The following is a 17,807-nucleotide window of genomic DNA, read 5'->3' on the forward strand; positions in this document are numbered from 1 at the left end:
ACAGAGAAAACACAGCTTTCATTGAAGTGTGTGTTGTTGTGTCAGACCTTTGAGCATTCACGGTGTGTCAGAGCCAGCAGCCCGAGCACCAAATCGGCAGGGAAAGCGGCACTCTGAGTGTTTCCTCGCAGCGGCCCTGAACGGCAGCGGTTTGTGAGGGAATGTGTGCAGCTTTGCCCACAGAGATAACGGACAGATCAGACGTGAGACAGACGACTGGATGAGCAGTGCTGTTTGACTGACAGTTTAGCAAAAGGCCACAGATTGTGCATCAGCCTGGCAGCTGTCTGAGACGCATCATTATTATTCTGCACTAACCTTTTCACGAAACGCCACAGCGGCTGAAAACAGGACTAGAAACGCTGCAGGTACCAGAGGTTTTTCTGCCTGCCAGGTGTGTTGCAGAGTCCTGCATACAGATGACGTCACAACATCGCGCATTATGATTGGCTGTACTGTACGTCTGAGAACAGCCATCAGCGCGAGCGAGCAGCGGCCAATGTGACGTTAGCTAGATATAGCATTCGCATTAGCAAGCAAGCTAAGTTTACAGTATCTAATATTAGCTAATCCTGACAAGAAAACGTTTTGAGCTTTTATACTCTGTGTGGTTTCTCCTCACGAATGTGACCGTTATTTTTGAAAACTTTTGTATTTTGTCCATCCAGCCGCTAACCTGGCATTGCCAGATGGGGGCGGTATTGTTTTTACAAACCGTGTGTCTCGTGAACACAATACCGCCCCCGTCTGGCAGAGTCAGTCTACCCACCGGCGTCCGCGTAGTAGAGCCTCGCGAAGAGACGTGTCTGCTGGTGTGAAGTCACTTGGCCGCACAGACACTCGCGGTCCTCGTGGATGCGTCAGGTATAATAGAGAGCCAAAGTGAAACGTCACTTCCTGCTTTCTCCTGTACCAGCGCTGCATAAAATATGAATGGCGGTGGACGGAGAATAAGGTTACTTTTTTTTTATCCCGTTTGAATTGTGCCACGGGGTGCCAACGCTAATTTTGTCAATTTAAAACATAACTTTGCATGTCAAGAAAGTCACAGTTTGTCATCAAACTGAAACGTAGGGGTTAGTTTCGTATAAAAACTACATGGCTCGTGGAAGCTCGTGGCATGTCGCCGGTCTTCAGCTTTGCCGGTAGATAAAGTGACGTCACTTAGGCGACAGTGTATGTAGTCTTTATGATTTATAACTTCTAGTGCAACCGTATGGCAACAGTATGGCGACAAACTCGAACGTACCGTTCCCTCCGCTCCTCCACCAGCGCAGGACGCCTCGCCCCTCCTTCACTACGGGGGCTCAAAATCCCGTTCGCGACTCTTCTCGTCCCTGGCACCTCAATGGTGGAACGAGCTTCCACCTTCGGTCAGGACGGCCGAATCACTGCCGATCTTTCGGAAAAGACTAAAGACACACCTTTTCAGGCTCCATCTGGGCCCTTCTTGATCTAACTTCTTTCTCTCTCTTAAAAAAATAAAAAATAAATCTAAACTAACCTTAACATGTACCACTGTTCCTTCAGAAGTTGTAGCTGTCATAGACTGTGTTACATAGTGGATTGCTCTATTGCTGACAAAAATGTGTTATTGTAAGTCGCTTTGGATAAAAGCGTCTGCCAAATGACGTAATGTAATGTAATGTAAACTGCGACTTTCTTGACATGCAAAGTTACTTTTTAAATTGACAAAATTAGCGTTGGCACCCCGTGGCACAATTCAAATGGGATCAGGAATGTAACCTTATTCTCCGTCCACCGCCATTCATATTTCTTGCAGCGCTGGTACAGGAGAAAGCAGGAAGTGACGTTTCACTTTGGCTCTAGGGGTAAGCTACCAGGAGTGAGATATATCTGGCGTCAGCCCTTGTTTTTATACACTACCTCTAATTCAACCAAGTGCTCCTGTTGTACTGCACTGATATTATTTATGAGGCCTGCATATTTAAATGTTTTATTTGTTTATTGATCTGTTGGAGTTCAGCAGTTAAACCCCTCTGTGAGTTGTCAGTTCGATTTTCTTCTTTTCCTCATTAAAAATCACTATAATGATCTAACACAGTGGTTCAACATGGGGTCCGGAGACCACCAGGGGTTCCCAGCAAAATGAATTGTTAAACTTCAGCAGTATTTCATTTTCAGGAAATTAATACAATTGGCGAATGTAACTGTTTTGATCATAATTCCATTGTTATCTCTAGAATACAGATAGTCTTGGAATTCTGGACAAAATCATAATAAAAAAAATATTCTCACATTTGAGTCCGAGAAGCAAAGTCTCATCAAACCAAGGTGGAACCAACTCCCAGGAACTGTTCGGGCCTCTAAATCCCTCGCTGTTTTTAAAACGAGCCTTAAAACCCACCTGTTCCGCTCTGCTTTTTATTAGCTCGGAGCTTTTAGCTGTTTTTAGCTTGTTTTTATTTTATTTTATTTTTATTGATTTATTTTACTATTTTAGCTACTGTAAAGCACCTTGAGATTTGTTTTACATTTTAAAGTGTGCTATATAAATTAAAGCCATTATTATTATTATTTAAATGGGTTAATGAGGACTAAATTAGGGGTCCTTGATATCAAAAAGTTCGATGGTCACTGATTTAACATAATATTGTTTGCATCTTGAAATCATATTTACATTATAATCCATATAAATCCATATATTATATGGATTTCTTGAAAGTCATTTTGTATTTAAATTAAGTTATAGAGTGGCATTGTACCCAAAGTATCAGATTTGAATGCTAACTTCCATGTCTCCTTAAATATCGCATAGCGTTGCGTACCAGAAACGCCAGGAAAAGGGCAAACGTCCAGACCAAATTCTGCATGTACTGAAATAGTTGCGGCGGCAGAGAGGCTCCTTAGAGTCAGGCCAAGTACAGTAGCAAATATGCACATTTCTTGAGTTGCGTGACCTCTCAGTAACTTTGAAATGTGGTGTGGAAAGATGGCTGCTGACCTTCTCGGGGCAGAGCTGTAGCTCGGAGCCCTTTTTTTTCCATCGACTCCTACACACAAGCCCAGAGATGAGCCTGACACCGGGGTCACTCACAGCGCTCCACAGCACCCCGGGCTCCGGTTCACCTGGCTTCGGGATAAACTGGATCCAGGGCGTTCTCTCTCTCTCAGCCAAGACTTTTACAGAGTCAGCTGACCTGGACCTCTCGTGCAGCTCGGCGCCAGGCGAGATGCAATCCAAGAGCCAATAGGTCACCTGAACATTAAGAAACACTTGAAAGTAAAAGAGACACCTCAACCAGAAAGAGCACAAAGTCATCTGTGAAATGGATGGCATTCAAGGTATCACACGAGGAGAGAAATGAGGGAACTTGCCGAGATCTTTACCGGAAGTGTTTTTTGCCGGACGGCGAGCTACAGGGTGACAAGTTCGGCGGCGTCAAACCCAAACCAACAGTTTCACAATATGAAATTAGGCTACAGGCAAAAAGCTGATATGAAAACAGCTTTGGAAACTGAAGTGATTTCAGAGAGTATGGGAATGTGCTGTAGCAAGTACACATGTAGACACATTGAGAAGATGTTGACACGTGCACCAGTGATGAAATCCTGTGATAATGAAAGTTGGCACGATGTCCGTACAGTAGCTGCTAATGGCATCGTTTGCGAAATTGGGACCTATAACTGGCATCAGTTCAAAACAGTTTCCTAAACCGTGCTTAATAGGAAGTTGAATAGTTATACTGTAGGCTAGATAAGATGGTACATTGTTGAAATTCAGGTACCATACAGACAGTAGCACTTGGCTAACCTGATGCTGCCAGATGGTTTGTTACACAGGAACTCGTCCTTGAAAAACAGGCAGGCGTGTTAAAAAAATACCTGGCAGATCACCTCGTCTATCAGCGTCTATCACGGAGCTCGCTTCTCACTGTCGTCACACCTAAGCCCCGCCCGTAGATGCCTCCGGATGCTGATTGGTCTGGCCCACTGCTGGGACGGAGTTAAACCAATAGCTCGGGAGCGCGGAAAGATGGAACAGTGCCAGGAAGGTATTACTTACCTGAACACTCAGTAACACCTAGTAATAATTAGTATGGGATTTACACATGTTTGGGTTGGCAGTGAGCTTGGCCAATTCCCCCTTCTGTCCCGGTCGTTGCCCCGCCCCCTCTGCCGATCTGGGGAAAGTTGTAGACTAGCACACGCTTCCTCCAATACATGTGCGAGGCGTTTCACCGGCAGGATGCAGTGTGTGGGAGGATCATGCTAATCCCCCCAGTTCCCCTCCCCCCGAATAGGCGACCAACCAGAGGAGGCACTAGTGCAGCGACCAGGACACCCACCCTTAATCCACACGGCCTGTATGGACGCCAGACCAAGCCGAAGGTAATGCGGGGGCTTGAACCTATGACCTTCGTGTGGGCAGGCAGAGAATCTACCGCTACCCGGACGGCCGCCCCAAAACACTGCTTCATCTGAATAGATTCTGATCTAAGCTTCGGGCTACATATGTCGTTTGAGTCTCTCTATAATTGAGGGATAACTGTTGTTTCAACATTTTAACGTTACAGCAGAGGTGGTTGTGAAAAATACACACCAAGTCGGCCTCTCTAAGAATAGAAAGAATTTCCTTCATCGAGGGGTGACTGTGAGCCTTATATCCCTTATTGATGGTGCGAAATGCTGAATAACCGCAGAAACGACGGGGACGGAATTACAACAAACCTTCAACAACCGCAGGTTGAACGGTGACCTCAGTAATCCGGGCCGCCACGGCTGCCTTCTCACCGCCTCCTCCCTGTGGCGGAGAGACAAACGTTATCGAGCGGCTCGCCCCGTCCTTCCCGAGCCGATGACAGTTCAAGCGGCCCGTCTGCCGGTGGCTTTTTACGCGACACGAGGTCAGAGGCGGCGGCCGGCGAGCGTCCAAAAACAAGAAGACGGGCTGCCTGTCAGGCCAGGAGCCCGAGGGGAGAGAGGGAGACAGCCCAGGAGCCCGAGGGGAGAGAGGGAGACAGCTCGGCATTTGGAAGGGTAATGAGCTGGGTGGCACAGCCGCGGGGCAGGAAAACACCCGAGGCATGGCGTGTTTTTACAGCATCTTCTTGTCACTCTCTCTCACTCCCGGGGGGGGGGGGGGGGGGGAGGCGACGCCGGCGTTCCCGACGCCGCTCCCTCCCTCCTTCCATCATCCCAATCTCTCGCTCTCCTTCCCCCGGCAGCCCAGACGCGTTAGCGGCTGAAAGGGCAAATCTCCATCATTGGGCTCATGAATACTGAACGGCCCTCCAGTAGTTTTGATTAAGAGGGTTCAAAGGTCGCAGACGGTAATCTCCAGCCGGGGAGGGATTTCGAGGAAAACAGGCCACAGGAACGAGAGGAGAGATTGGAATAATTCATGTTTCATTTTGGAAACTAATTCAAACAGGGCCGGGCCGTGGCTGCTTAATATGGGAGATGTGAGGTATTCACTCCAGGCAGAAGTGAGATGTGAGGTATTAACACCCCAGAGAATTTCCTCAAAAATGCCATTCCCCGATCCTGTCAGAAGTGCTGAGGCAGCAGCACGCAGCATGCAGACATCCTCTCCAGCTGACGCCGTGTGAGAGGCAGAGCGGCTGCCTGGACCCCGCCCCACCTGGGAGATGTTCCCCCCTGTAGAACCGGTGTTGTGCCAAAAAGTGATTTGCTGGCAGAAACTGATTTCGCTCCGCGGGACCGCGCACAGCGCTGCCTACTACCCACCCTGTGAGCCCCATGGTCGGCCCCAGACACCCAGGGCACGGACCCACCCCCACCACCCAGCCTGCCTACCCGGCCCAGCTCCCACCTTCTCTGGGGAGACCATCTCCTGGGGAGACCCCCCTCCAGGACCCGGCGCACTAGCCGAACCAGCACACCCCACACACTAGCCGAACCTGCGCACCCCACACTTAAGCACCCCTCCCCGGGCTACACACAGACTCCCGCCCCTCCAGACCCTCGTTCCCCTGGTAATCCAATTCAAAACGCAAATCACCTTTTGGCACAGGGGGGTCTCCCCCGGCGAATGTGGGCTCACAGGGTGGGTAGAGGCAGCGCTGTGCACTGTCCCACAGAGGGAATTTTTTTGGCAGCAAATCACTTTTTGGCACAACACCGGTTCTACAAGGGTGCAAAAGCATGCACCCTCAGTTTAAATTTGTATAGGCCTAAATAATCTACCTGCTAAAGACGAGACAGTGAGTGAGGAGTGAGTGAGTGAGTGAGTGAGTGAGTGAGTGAGTGAGTGAGTGAATGAGTGAGTATACAAGTATGTTTTTTGCATATCTGAAGAACCGTTTGTCAAATCGACTTCAAACTTGTGTCTGGGACACTGACTTAGTACAATCTCGAATTTGGTGCAATTTGGTCACACCCGACCCCAGATACACTGTGCACAGCCCCACTGGGACACTCCGGAGGTTTAAACAAGTGGACCTCCCATCAGTGCTACAGTCATCGACAAAGCAGATGAAGAAATCTGTGTCTGCTGCATCTGTCTGCTTCAAAATGACAGAGTGCCTCTACTCTGCCTTGTGCTCATAAGCTGAAAATGTTTGAACTTTTAACACAGCCTATCACACCTTAAAGAGTGAGCAGCCCTTTACTGCCTATGAAGGTGCTCACTCTTCTAAAGAAGAACCGAGGTGGACGTGAGATTCCAATATATCACTCTGTTGTGACATGTCAAAGGTAGAGCAAGAGAGAGACACAAGTGTTTGTTTGTGTGTGTGTGTGTGTGTGTGTGTGTGTGTGTGTGTGTGTGTGTGTGTGTGTGTGTGTGTGTGTGTGTGTGTGTGTGTGTGTGTGTGTGTGTGTGAGAGAGAGAGAGAGTGTCATGTGAGTGAGTGAGTGAGAAACAGCAATAATTAGTCTTTAGCATTTGCAGGCCATTAAGTTTATTATGGTCATCCATACTCTCATCATCCATCCACAAATTCTATCTTCTCCCTCATATTACACAAAATATGGAGAAACCTACTGTATACCACATTCATTTATTGATCCAATATGTGCCAACTTTTTTGCATAACTAAAGGAAAACAACCAAATCTAAAGGGAACTTCACCGTTGTAAATATTATGTATAATAAATCACTAAAATTATAAAAACAAATAATTATCTTCATTTTTTCCTGCTGCCGGGCCAGTGAAAATATACAAGGGGCCAGTAAAACTCTGATCTACTGGCCAAGTGGGCCAGTGAGAGAAAAAAAGTCACGTTGAACAATGTGAAGTCTTTTTTCATTCACCATGCACGTGCTTCAATCAGAGTGAACAATGAACATACTCAGTGTTCATTAAACTAATTCAGATCAGCTGTTCTGGAACCGAAAACTCTGAGTTTCCTATCTCAGGGTTAATCAAGTCAGAGCTCAGGGTTAGACTCAACCTGCTTTATGGAATGGAGCAGGTTCCAAACACACATGTTTTGAACGGGCACTGCACTAGTTCAGTTATAATAAAGAGGAGACTTCTACTGCTGCTCTATTAAGGCCCAGGCAGTGGGTCAGAAACAGCAGAAAATATTACAGCTAAAAATATATACAGTAAATATAAGAACTATATAGACCACACAACAGTATATGTTTTCATATACAGCTTATTGACATTCAACTGTTTAATTGGACACAAACAGAATCTGTTTGTTGAATCTCAACTAATAAGCTATTAAATCAACATCTACTGACAATGTGAAACAGTTGAATTGTTGAATGTCAACTAATAAGCTGTACAGATGTTACAAATACCTTAGAGTCTCTGTAGGCGGACGATCTAAATAAAGTACAATGTGTGAGTTTAGATACTCTCTGTCACAGACTCATAGAACACAAAGAAAAGGAAAGTCAAAGAACTCAAACTTCATGAACAGAAAATTCAAGGAAAAATGTGTCATAGTCCCGCCCACACTGTTTGATTGACAGGTGATGTCTGGGAAGTGCAGTGCAGAAACACCACAGCAATGAGGCTCTGAGCAGCAAAGATGGAGACAACAAAGGTCACATGTTGCTGCTTTAACAACTTCCTGTTTACTTGAGCTCACACAACTCAGCAGTGTCTCCAAAATGATTAAACTCAAATCCAGGATAGAGAGGCTGAGTGAAGGTGGTTTGGACTCTGTGAAGGAGAGTCATGCTTTCAGAGACGCTGTAGAAGGACAGAACACCTGCTCTGTGATCCAGGTACACTCCTACTCTGGAGGCCTGAGGGCCTGAGATGGCAGTTTTGACATTGTTATGTATGAATTGATAACTATTGTTGTAATAATCTAATGCCCAAGACTTGTCATTGTATCCAAATAGACTTTCATTATATCCTGTTCTGCTAATATCTTTATATGCGACTGCTATTGAACCTCTCTTCACACTCCACTTCACCTCCCAGTAACAACGTCCAGTCAGACCCTCTCTACTCAGGACCTGCACCCAGCTAGTGAATCTGTCTGGGTGACTAGAATATGACTGATCTTTAGTCAAACTTGTTGCTTTTCTGTTCCCATCAGATAATAACAGCCGTGTGAATGCTGTGTTTGGATCCAGTGTGATCTGACGTGAATATTGTAAGAAGTCAGCTCTGGTCTTGGGCTCTCTTGGTTGTGACAGTAAAACATCCACTTCAGTCACTGTCAGTGAGATCTTAGTCCATTCCTCTGTAAGAACGTCCTGTAGTTTCTCTCTGGCCTCTGACACAGCTGCAGTCACATCCTCAAAGTAGCGCAGAGGACGGATATTGGTGCTGGGTGAGTCTGTAGATTGACTGAGACATGACAGCGAGGGGTAACTGTGTAGAAAGTGGATGTGATCCTCTGTGTGTGAGAGCTGCTCCAGCTCAGCGTCTGTCCTCCTCAGCTCAGAGATGTCCTGCTTCAGCTTCTCCTGAAGTTCTTCGGCCCGACTCACTTCCTCTTTCTGCTGGGATCTGATCTGCTGCTTCACCTCAGAGCTTCTCTTCTCAATGAGATGGACCAGCTCAGTGAAGATCTTCTCACTGTGCTCCACTGCTTTATCAGCAGAGAGATTGATAGCCTTCACATCCTGTTGAAGCACATTCACGTCTTTCTCTCTGACCTGGATTCTCTGCTGGATTTTCTGCCGACTCACCCCAAGCTTGTTCTGCCTCTCAGTCCATTCTGCTGCAGCTGAGACTGTGTCATGGCCTTTATGTTCCTCCATGGAGCAGAGATAACAGATACACTGCTGATCAGTACGACAGAACACCTTCATCACCTCATCATGACGAGAGCAGATGTTCTCCTGAAGCTTCACCGTGGCTTCCACCAGCTTGTGTTTCTTTAATGGAGCTGCATCATAGTGAGGCTGGAGGTGCTGCTCACAGTAAGAGGCCAGACACATCATGCAGGACTTGAGGGCTTTCAGCTTCCTCCCAGTGCAGACATCACAGGCCACATCTCCAGGTCCAGCAAAGCAGCGATCAGGAGGAGCAGCTTGGAGTCCTGTCTTCCTCAGGTCCTCCACCAACTCTGCTAACATGGTACTTCTCACCAGGACAGGCCTTGGTATGAAGGTCTGTCTGCACTGCGGGCAGCTGTGGATTTTCTTCTGATCCTCTTCATCCCAGCAGCTTTGAATACAGCTCATGCAGTAGCTGTGCCCACAGGGAATAGTCACCGGATCCTTCAGTAGATCCAGACAGATCGAACAGCAGAATTTTGCTCCGTCCAGCTGGATTCCTTGCTGCGCCATTTCACTTCTCAGTAACCGTGTGTCAGATAGTTTCACTTGCTGTCAACAGAAAGAAGTTGGGCTCTGATCCAAGCCAAACCTCTGTTATTCATGTTGCTGATCTGCAGTGAATGGGCTGGTCAGCTCTGTCACTTCACAACATGCTGTTTACACCCATCTTTAAACTGGCAGATCTGTGAAAGGGGAGGAAACAGGAAATAAGACTGTGGGCTGTGTTTGGGTCCAGGAAGAAGAGGGAGGGGTTATCAAGCTTTGCTTGATTCCAGGAAGAGGAGCGGTTTTGAAGAGGCTGTGTGTGTGTGCGTGTGTGTGTGTGTGTGTGTGTGTGTGTGTGTGTGTGTGTGTGTGTGTGTGTGTGTGTGTGTGTGTGTGTGTGTGTGTGTGTGTGTGTGTGTGTGTGTGTGTGTAGGTGTGTGTGTGTGTGTGTGTGTGTGTGTGTGTGTGTGTGTGTGTGTGTGTGTGTGTGTGTGTGTGTGCGTGCGCGTGCGTGTGTGCGTGCGTGCGTGCGTGCGTGCCTGCCTGCCTTCCATTATTATACAGGAAATGAAAGTAACATTACAGTCAGATGAACATTAAAAGCAATATTACAGATGTTAAATGTGTTACATCTAAACTATTTAACACCTGTCTCTGAAACTACAGTTCACTTTGTTCTGTAATTCCTCATCGTTTTTCCAATAAAGTCCATTCAGTGTTACTGAGCTGAGGCTTACTATCATGCTGTTATCATCTTACCTTCATCTACTCAAAGATATTAATGATTTATCAAGTTTTACAAGTCTTCATGTTAGAATGACTAGCTGACAGCAACTGCCAACATTTACTGCCATAAGCTAGACTATAACTTTTATTATCTCAACCAGTGGGTCTCAACTTGTGGGTCGTGACCCAAAAGTGGGTCCCTTTTGAGTGGGTTGTGGATGTGTGCATGGAAAAAAGTTCCCCTGAAACTAGAAGATCTAAGGCATCCATTTTTATCAATATGTCATGCTAGCTTGTCAGTAAGGGGCTAAATCACAATCCAAGTTTAGGCTAAATTTTGGTGAGGGAAAAACTGGCATGGCCATTTTCAAAGGGGTCCCTTGACCCTATGGGTACCCACAAGTCTCCCGTTAACAGACATGCCCACCTTATGCTAATCCCATGTCATCTTTGGCAAAAACAATGCTGTATTTTGCACATATTATAAAATGACCTATTGTGACCTCTGGGAAAATCACAGCCTCATGAAACTTTACAACCACAAACTAGAGACCTAGAGCATTCAGAAAAGAGCATCAAATCTGCCTTTTGATTTCATATTTCATACTGTTCCATTTAGATTCTTGAAACTTGATGAGCATCACCAGTCTAAACTTGTTTAAAATGCATATAGGGAAAAAATAAAATAAAAATAAAATTGGGTCGTGACTTAATGACTCAGGAAAAATGTGGGTCGTCGTGAGGCTAGACCAGTTGAGAACCACGATTAGCCATGAAACATTTTATGGTAACTTTAGCTAGTCGACAGAGCACATGAAGAAATCTGTCTGCTGCTGTGTCTGTCTGCTTCAAAATGACAGAGTGCCCCTACCGCACCTTATGCTCATGAGCTGAAAATGTTTAAACTTTTAACACAGCCTATCACACCTTAAAGAGTGAGCAGCCCTTTACTGCCTATGAAAAGGTGCTCACTCTTCTAAAGAAGAACCGAGGTGGACGTGAGATCCCAATATATCACTGTTGTGACATGTCAAAGGTAGAGCAAGAGAGAGACACAAGTGTTTTTGTGTGTGTGTGTGTGTGTGTGTGTGTGTGTGTGTGTGTGTGTGTGTGTGTGTGTGAGAGTGAGTGAGTGAGTGAGTGAGAAACAGCAATAATTAGCCTGTTAGCATTTGCAGGCCATTAAGTTTATTATGGTCATCCATACTCTCATCATCCATCCATAAATTCTGTCTTCTCCTTCATATTACACAAAATATGGAGAAACCTGCTGTATACCACATTCATTTATTCATCCAATATGTGCCAACTTTTATATTTTGCATAAGGTTCATATCCATAACTAAAAGAAAACAACCAAATCTAAAGGGAACTTCACCATTGTGCATATTATGTATAATAAAGCACTAAAATTATGGAAACAAATGATTATTTAAATTATTTTTCTGCTGCCGGGCCAGTGAAAATATACAAGGGGCCAGTAAAACTCTGATCTACTGGCCAAGTGGGCCAGTGAGAGAAAAAAAAGTCACGTTGAACAATGTGAAGTATTTTTTCATTCACCATGCATGTGCTTAAATCAGAGTGAACAATGAACATACTCAGTGTTCATTAAACTAATTCAGATCAGCTGTTCTGGAACCGAAAACTCTGAGTTTCCTATCTCAGGGTTAATCAAGTCAGAGCTCAGGGTTAGACTCAACCTGCTTTATGGAATGGAGCAGGTTCCAAACACACATGTTTTGAACGGGCACTGCACTAGTTCAGTCATAATAAAGAGGAGACTTCTACTGCTGCTCTATTAAGGCCCAGGCAGTGGATCAGAAATAGCAGAAAATATTACAGCGAAAAATATGTACAGTAAATATAAGAACTATATAGACCACACAACAGTTTATGTTTTCATATACAGCTAATCTGTTTGTTGAATCTCAACTAATAAGCTATTAAATCAACATCTACTGACAATGTGAAGCAGTTGAATTGTTGAATGTCAAGTTTTAAGCTGTAGAGATGTGACAAATACCTTAGAGTCTCTGTAGGCGGACGATCTAAATAAAGTACAATGTGTGAGTTTAGATACTCTCTGTCACTGACTCATATAACACAAAGAAAAGTGTTAGCTAAAATGTGTGAGTTTAGATACTCTGTCACTGACTCATATAACACAAAGAAAAGGAAAGTCAAAGAAATCAAACTTAAATTCAAGGAAGTGTGTCATAGTCCCGCCCACACTGTTTGATTGACAGGTGATGTCTGTGAAGTGCAGTGCAGAAACACCACAGCAATGAGGCTCTGAGGAGCAAAGATGGAGACAACAAAGGTCACATGTTGCTGCTTTAACAACTTCCTGTTTACTTGAGCTCACACAACTCAGCATGTTCTCCATGATTTTCAAACCTAAATCCAGGATAGAGAGGCTGAGTGAAGGTGGTCTGGACTCTGTGAAGGAGAGTCATGCTTTCAGAGATGCTGTAGAAGCACAGAACACCTGCTCTGTGATCCAGGTACACTCCTACTCTGGAGGCCTGAGGGCCTGAGATGGCAGTTTTGACCTTGTTATGTATGAATTGATAACTATTGTTGTCATACACTAATGCCCAAGACTTGTCATTGTATCCAAATAGACTTCCATCACCCATTCTGCTAATATCTTTATATGCGACTGCTGTTGAACCTCCCTTCACACTCCACTCCACCTCCCAGTAACAACGTCCAGTCAGACCCTCTCTACTCAGGACCTGACATGTTGTAGTGAATCTGTCTGGGTGACTAGGATATGACTGAGCTTTATACACATATTTTGCTTTTCTGTTCCCCTCAGATAATAACAGCCATGCGTATGCTGTGTTTGGATCCAGTGTGATCTGACGTGAATATTGTAAGAAGTCAACTCTGGTCTTGGGCTCTCTTGGTGGTGACAGTAAAACATCCACTTCAGTCACTGTCAGTGAGATCTTAGTCCATTCCTCTGTAAGAACGTCCTGTAGTTTCTCTCTGGCCTCTGACACAGCTGCAGTCACATCCTCAAAGTAGCGCAGAGGACGGATATTGGTGCTGGGTGAGTCTGTAGACTGACTGAGACATGACAGCGAGGGGTAACTGTGTAGAAAGTGGATGTGATCCTCTGTGTGTGAGAGCTGCTCCAGCTCAGCGTCTGTCCTACTCAGCTCAGAGATGTCCTGCTTCAGCTTCTCCTGATGTTCTTCGGCCCGACTCACTTCCTCTTTCTGCTGGGATCTGATCTGCTGCTTCACCTCAGAGCTTCTCTTCTCAATGAGACGGACCAGCTCAGTGAAGATCTTCTCACTGTGCTCCACTGCTTTATCAGCAGAGAGATTGATAGCCTTCACATCCTGTTGAAGCACATTCACGTCTTTCTCTCTGACCTGGATTCTCTGCTGGATTTTCTGCCGACTCACCCCGAGCTCTTTCTGCCTCTCAGTCCATTCTGCTGCAGCTGAGACTTTGTCGTGTCCCTTATGTTCCTCCATGGAACAGAGATAACAGATACACTGCTGATCAGTACGACAGAACACCTTCATCACCTCGTCATGACGAGAGCAGATGTTCTCCTGAAGCTTCACCGTGGCTTCCACCAGCTTGTGTTTCTTTAATGGAGCTGCATCGTAGTGAGGCTGGAGGTGCTGCTCACAGTAAGAGGCCAAACACATCATGCAGGACTTGAAGGCTTTCAGCTTCCTCCCAGTGCAGACATCACAGGCCACATCTCCAGGGCCAGCATAGCAGCGATCAGGAGGAACAGCTTGGAGTCCTGTCTTCCTCAGGTCCTCCACCAACTCTGCTAACATGGTGTTTTTCACCAGGACAGGCCTTGGTATGAAGGTCTGTCTGCACTGTGGGCAGCTGTGGATTTTCTTCTGATCCTCTTCATCCCAGCAGCTTTGAATACAGCTCATGCAGTAGCTGTGCCCACAGGGAATAGCCACCGGATCCTTCAGTAGATCCAGACAGATCGAACAGCAGAATTTTGCTCCGTCCAGCTGGATTCCTTGCTGCGCCATTTCACTTCTCAGTAACCGTGTGTCAGATAGTTTCACTTGCTGTCAACAGAAAGAAGTTGGGCTCTGATCCAAGCCACACCTCTGTTCTTCATGTTGCTGATCTGCAGTGAATAGGCTGGTCAGCTCTGTCACTTCACAACATGCTGTTTACACCCATCTTTAAACTGGCAGATCTGTGAAAGGGGAGGGAACAGGAAACAAGACTGTGGGCTGTGTTTGGCTCCAGGAAGAAGAGGGAGGGGTTATCAAGCTTTGCTTGATTCCAGGAAGAGGAGCGGTTTTAAAGAGAGTGTGTGTGTGTGTGTGTGTGTGTGTGTGTGTGTGTGTGTGTGTGTGTGTGTGTGTGTGTGTGTGTGTGTGTGTGTGTGTGTGTGTGTGTGTGTGTGTGTGTGTGTGTGTGTGCGTGCCTGCATGCGTGCCTGCGTGCCTTCCATTATTATCCAGGAAATGAAAGTAACATTACAGTCAGATGAACATTAAAAGCAATATTACTGATGTTAAAATGTGTTACATCTAAACTATTTAACACCTGTCTCTGAAACTACAGTTCACTTTGTTCTGTGATTCATCATCGTTTTTCCAATAAAGTCCATTCAGTGTTGCTGAGCTGAGGCTTACTATCATGCTGTTATAATCTTACCTTCATCTATTCAAAGATATTAATGATTTATCAAGTTTTAAAAGTCTTCATGTTAGAGTGACTATAGCTGACAGTAACTGCCAACATTTTACTGCCATAAGCTAGACTATAACTTTTATTATCTCAACCAGCGGTTCTCAACTGGTGGGTCGTGACCATTGACAGTACATAATATCTGGACCACCTTAGCTATATGATTTTGACACGGCAAAATGAAGCTCACTTCCCGATATTGTTTGATTTCGTTTGATTGGATGAATGGATTTTCCTGTTGCATTGTGGGAAATCTGTTCAAACCTGGAGCCGGGAAAACAGGAAAGGGCGTGAGCGTGGACGGGACTCGGGGGAGGGTTTCCTCCGCCACGGCATCCATCTTGTTCATGTTATTTTCCCTGCTAGCCGTTAGCTTGGCTAACAAATGTTGCTAACGTTAGTTGCTATTGCTAGCCTTGCTCCATTGCTCTCACATTGAATACAATAGCCCGAAGAAAAACCAGAGTATTATTTCCTCCAGACCTCGCGCGGCGTCACCAGCCTGCCGCTTGCATCTTCCACAAAATCGAGGTAATCTTATTTTCTAACGTAACGCTAATTACATAGCATGACATTAACGCTAGCTACGTTAGACTAGAGTAGCATAAGTTAACGTTATACAACGTTAAACAGTATTGCATGCTGCACAGATTCGGACGTAGACAGAAAACAAACGCAGTTCTGTTTACCTAGGTTACCTCTTTGAGATGAGGCAGACTCAAAGCATACTCATGATCTACCAGCTATAGCGTTATATATCTAGCTAACGTTAGATCAACTATCAATCAATGAGAGGGAACAAGGGGGTTAAACTCCTCTGGATAGTTTATCCACCTCTGCATTTACAGTATTTACCAATTGCACGTAGTGTTGGGTAAGCAAACGTTAACGTTATACAGTGATTAACAGTGTCTAGTATTGCATGCTGCACAGATTCGGACGTAGACAGAAAACAAACGCAGTTCTGTTTACCTAGGTTACCTCTTTGAGATGAGGCAGACTCAAAGCATACTCATATGATCTACCAGCTATAGCGTTATATATCTAGCTAACGTTAGATCAACTATCAATCAATGAGGGGGAACAAGGGGGTTAAACTCCTCTGGATACTTTATCCACCTCTGCATTTACAGTATTTACCAATCGCACGTAGTGTTGGGTAAGCAGACATTAACGTTATACAGTGATTAACAGTGTCTAATTCGTTTCTTCCAGGGGTAGGCGCCGTCCAGTACCGATGGGACACACAACAGAGGATTATGATTTGTGACGATCAAAGCTATAATATTCTGTTCTCCTGAGATTAACGCTAAACTACATGTTACTGCTGATCAGTTGTTTCAACATAGGAAATTGCCATAACACACAAGCCAAATGCTGACATGAGAGATTTGCTTTGAACAAGTTGTAGCCTAGCTAGTATCTGCCAGTGACCGGAGAATATTGTTATATTTGCTTGTTTTAATGCTTTTGTCAATAAACATTGTCAACAAAGATAGCCTTGTTGTATATTATCATGTATCTGAATGTCGCAAATATGATCGCGCAGAACGATCCATTAGTTGTCTGGTCAGAGGCAGGTTGGATAAAATGATCAGATGTGATATAAAGATTGTTGATGTCGAGTGAACACGAACTACGAACCGAAGATTGGACCATGAGGACATGACGACGGAGAAACAAGCGATCAGCAGTCTGCTTCAATCAACGAATGCTTTATATTTATTGAAATGAAATATGGTGATATCTGGTGGTCTGAAATTACTCTCTCTAGCTAGGCTAACTGGCTCATATTATGTCATATTATTGTAACGTCTGAATCAGCGTTTCATAACTTTATAATAGCCCAACGTTACTGTATAGCCTGGATGACAAATGCTACCATCCTTCCATTGGTGTATGCTGCCTTTAGCTTGTGGTATTATGGTACAGTAATATTGTCTAGCTACTAGACAGACAAGTTTATCTGAAATCAGGGTGACAAGATCCCTGCTGCTAGCTCGTCTGCCTTTCTGTGTCACAGAGTATCTAGCATGTTTACAGTATCTTAACAGACTGCATTACATGCTACACCATGCAAATATATTTCGATATAATTCAAACAATGGTTCCAATCCTTAACCATACCATGGTGGGCTGGACTGTGTATTGCTGTGAAAAAGTTAAATTTGATTGTTTCAAGTGTTACACGTGGTTACACGTTAGGCTATATTTTTAATTGAGCTTTGCGGAATACCTCAACACAATTGTGTATCAGCTTTAAATGTCCAATATATACAGCATTAAACAAACGACCAGCAGCATTCAAATGTGCAAAAACGTTATATTTATTGAAATGTGGTGATCATGTCACAAGTCACATTACATAACGATATAGCGTTAGGTGTTCTTTTGATCAACAGACCTCGGGGGCTCTATACTGTTGCTACGTTGCTAGCTAGCTAGCCGCAGATCAGCTCTGAAGCCCCAACTTCAGAGCTGCCCGTCCACTAAAACCCGATTTCGATATAGCGTTTTAGGTGTTCTTTTGATCAACATACCTCATAACGGGGATCTATACTATTACGTGTGTCTACTAACATCATTAAAATATCATAAGGGTAACGCTGTTTCTGTTATTTTACTTTTAATCTCTGGCTACGTTGCTAGCTAGCTAGCTAGCCTGCCTTGGCAACTGGTTGGAATCATCTGGTTTCCTGTGGCTGGTGTAAATCAA

The 17,807-nt window shown here is 44.9% G+C and overlaps 3 protein-coding genes across 3 annotated transcripts in view; all 3 read right to left on the bottom strand.

The window, feature by feature from the left end:
• Positions 1–6,991: 6,991 nt before the first annotated feature.
• Positions 6,992–17,807, bottom strand: part of LOC310776640 (uncharacterized protein) — a gene marked incomplete at its 5' end in the record, with an annotated part of 28,657 nt that continues 17,841 nt past the window's right edge. Inside the window, 2 exons of the mRNA XM_083636813.1 lie at positions 6,992–7,123; positions 11,661–12,266. The remainder of the gene's footprint in view (positions 7,124–11,660; positions 12,267–17,807) is intronic.
• LOC310777473 (E3 ubiquitin/ISG15 ligase TRIM25-like) lies at positions 7,117–14,428 on the bottom strand. Its single transcript, XM_083637809.1, has 2 exons — positions 12,280–14,428; positions 7,117–7,550 (listed from the first exon to the last, which is right to left on the bottom strand). The coding sequence occupies exon 1, from the start codon at positions 14,416–14,418 to the stop codon at positions 12,748–12,750; it is 1,671 nt and encodes a 556-aa protein (XP_083493935.1). The 5' UTR covers positions 14,419–14,428; the 3' UTR covers positions 7,117–7,550; positions 12,280–12,747.
• LOC310777476 (E3 ubiquitin/ISG15 ligase TRIM25-like) lies at positions 7,546–9,697 on the bottom strand. The gene has a single exon (XM_083637812.1). It carries the CDS (start codon positions 9,689–9,691, stop codon positions 8,018–8,020), a length of 1,674 nt encoding a protein of 557 aa, XP_083493938.1. The 5' UTR covers positions 9,692–9,697; the 3' UTR covers positions 7,546–8,017.

Source organism: Poromitra crassiceps (assembly GCF_964638095.1).
Source record: "Poromitra crassiceps genome assembly, chromosome: 5".
Lineage (NCBI taxonomy): Eukaryota > Metazoa > Chordata > Actinopteri > Beryciformes > Melamphaidae > Poromitra > Poromitra crassiceps.

What these genes read in the sequence shown, in the direction of transcription:
- LOC310777476 (XM_083637812.1), bottom strand. Translation starts at nt 9,691, where the DNA reads ATGGCGCAGCAAGGAATCCAGCTGGACGGAGCAAAATTCTGCTGTTCG.
- LOC310777473 (XM_083637809.1), bottom strand. Translation starts at nt 14,418, where the DNA reads ATGGCGCAGCAAGGAATCCAGCTGGACGGAGCAAAATTCTGCTGTTCG.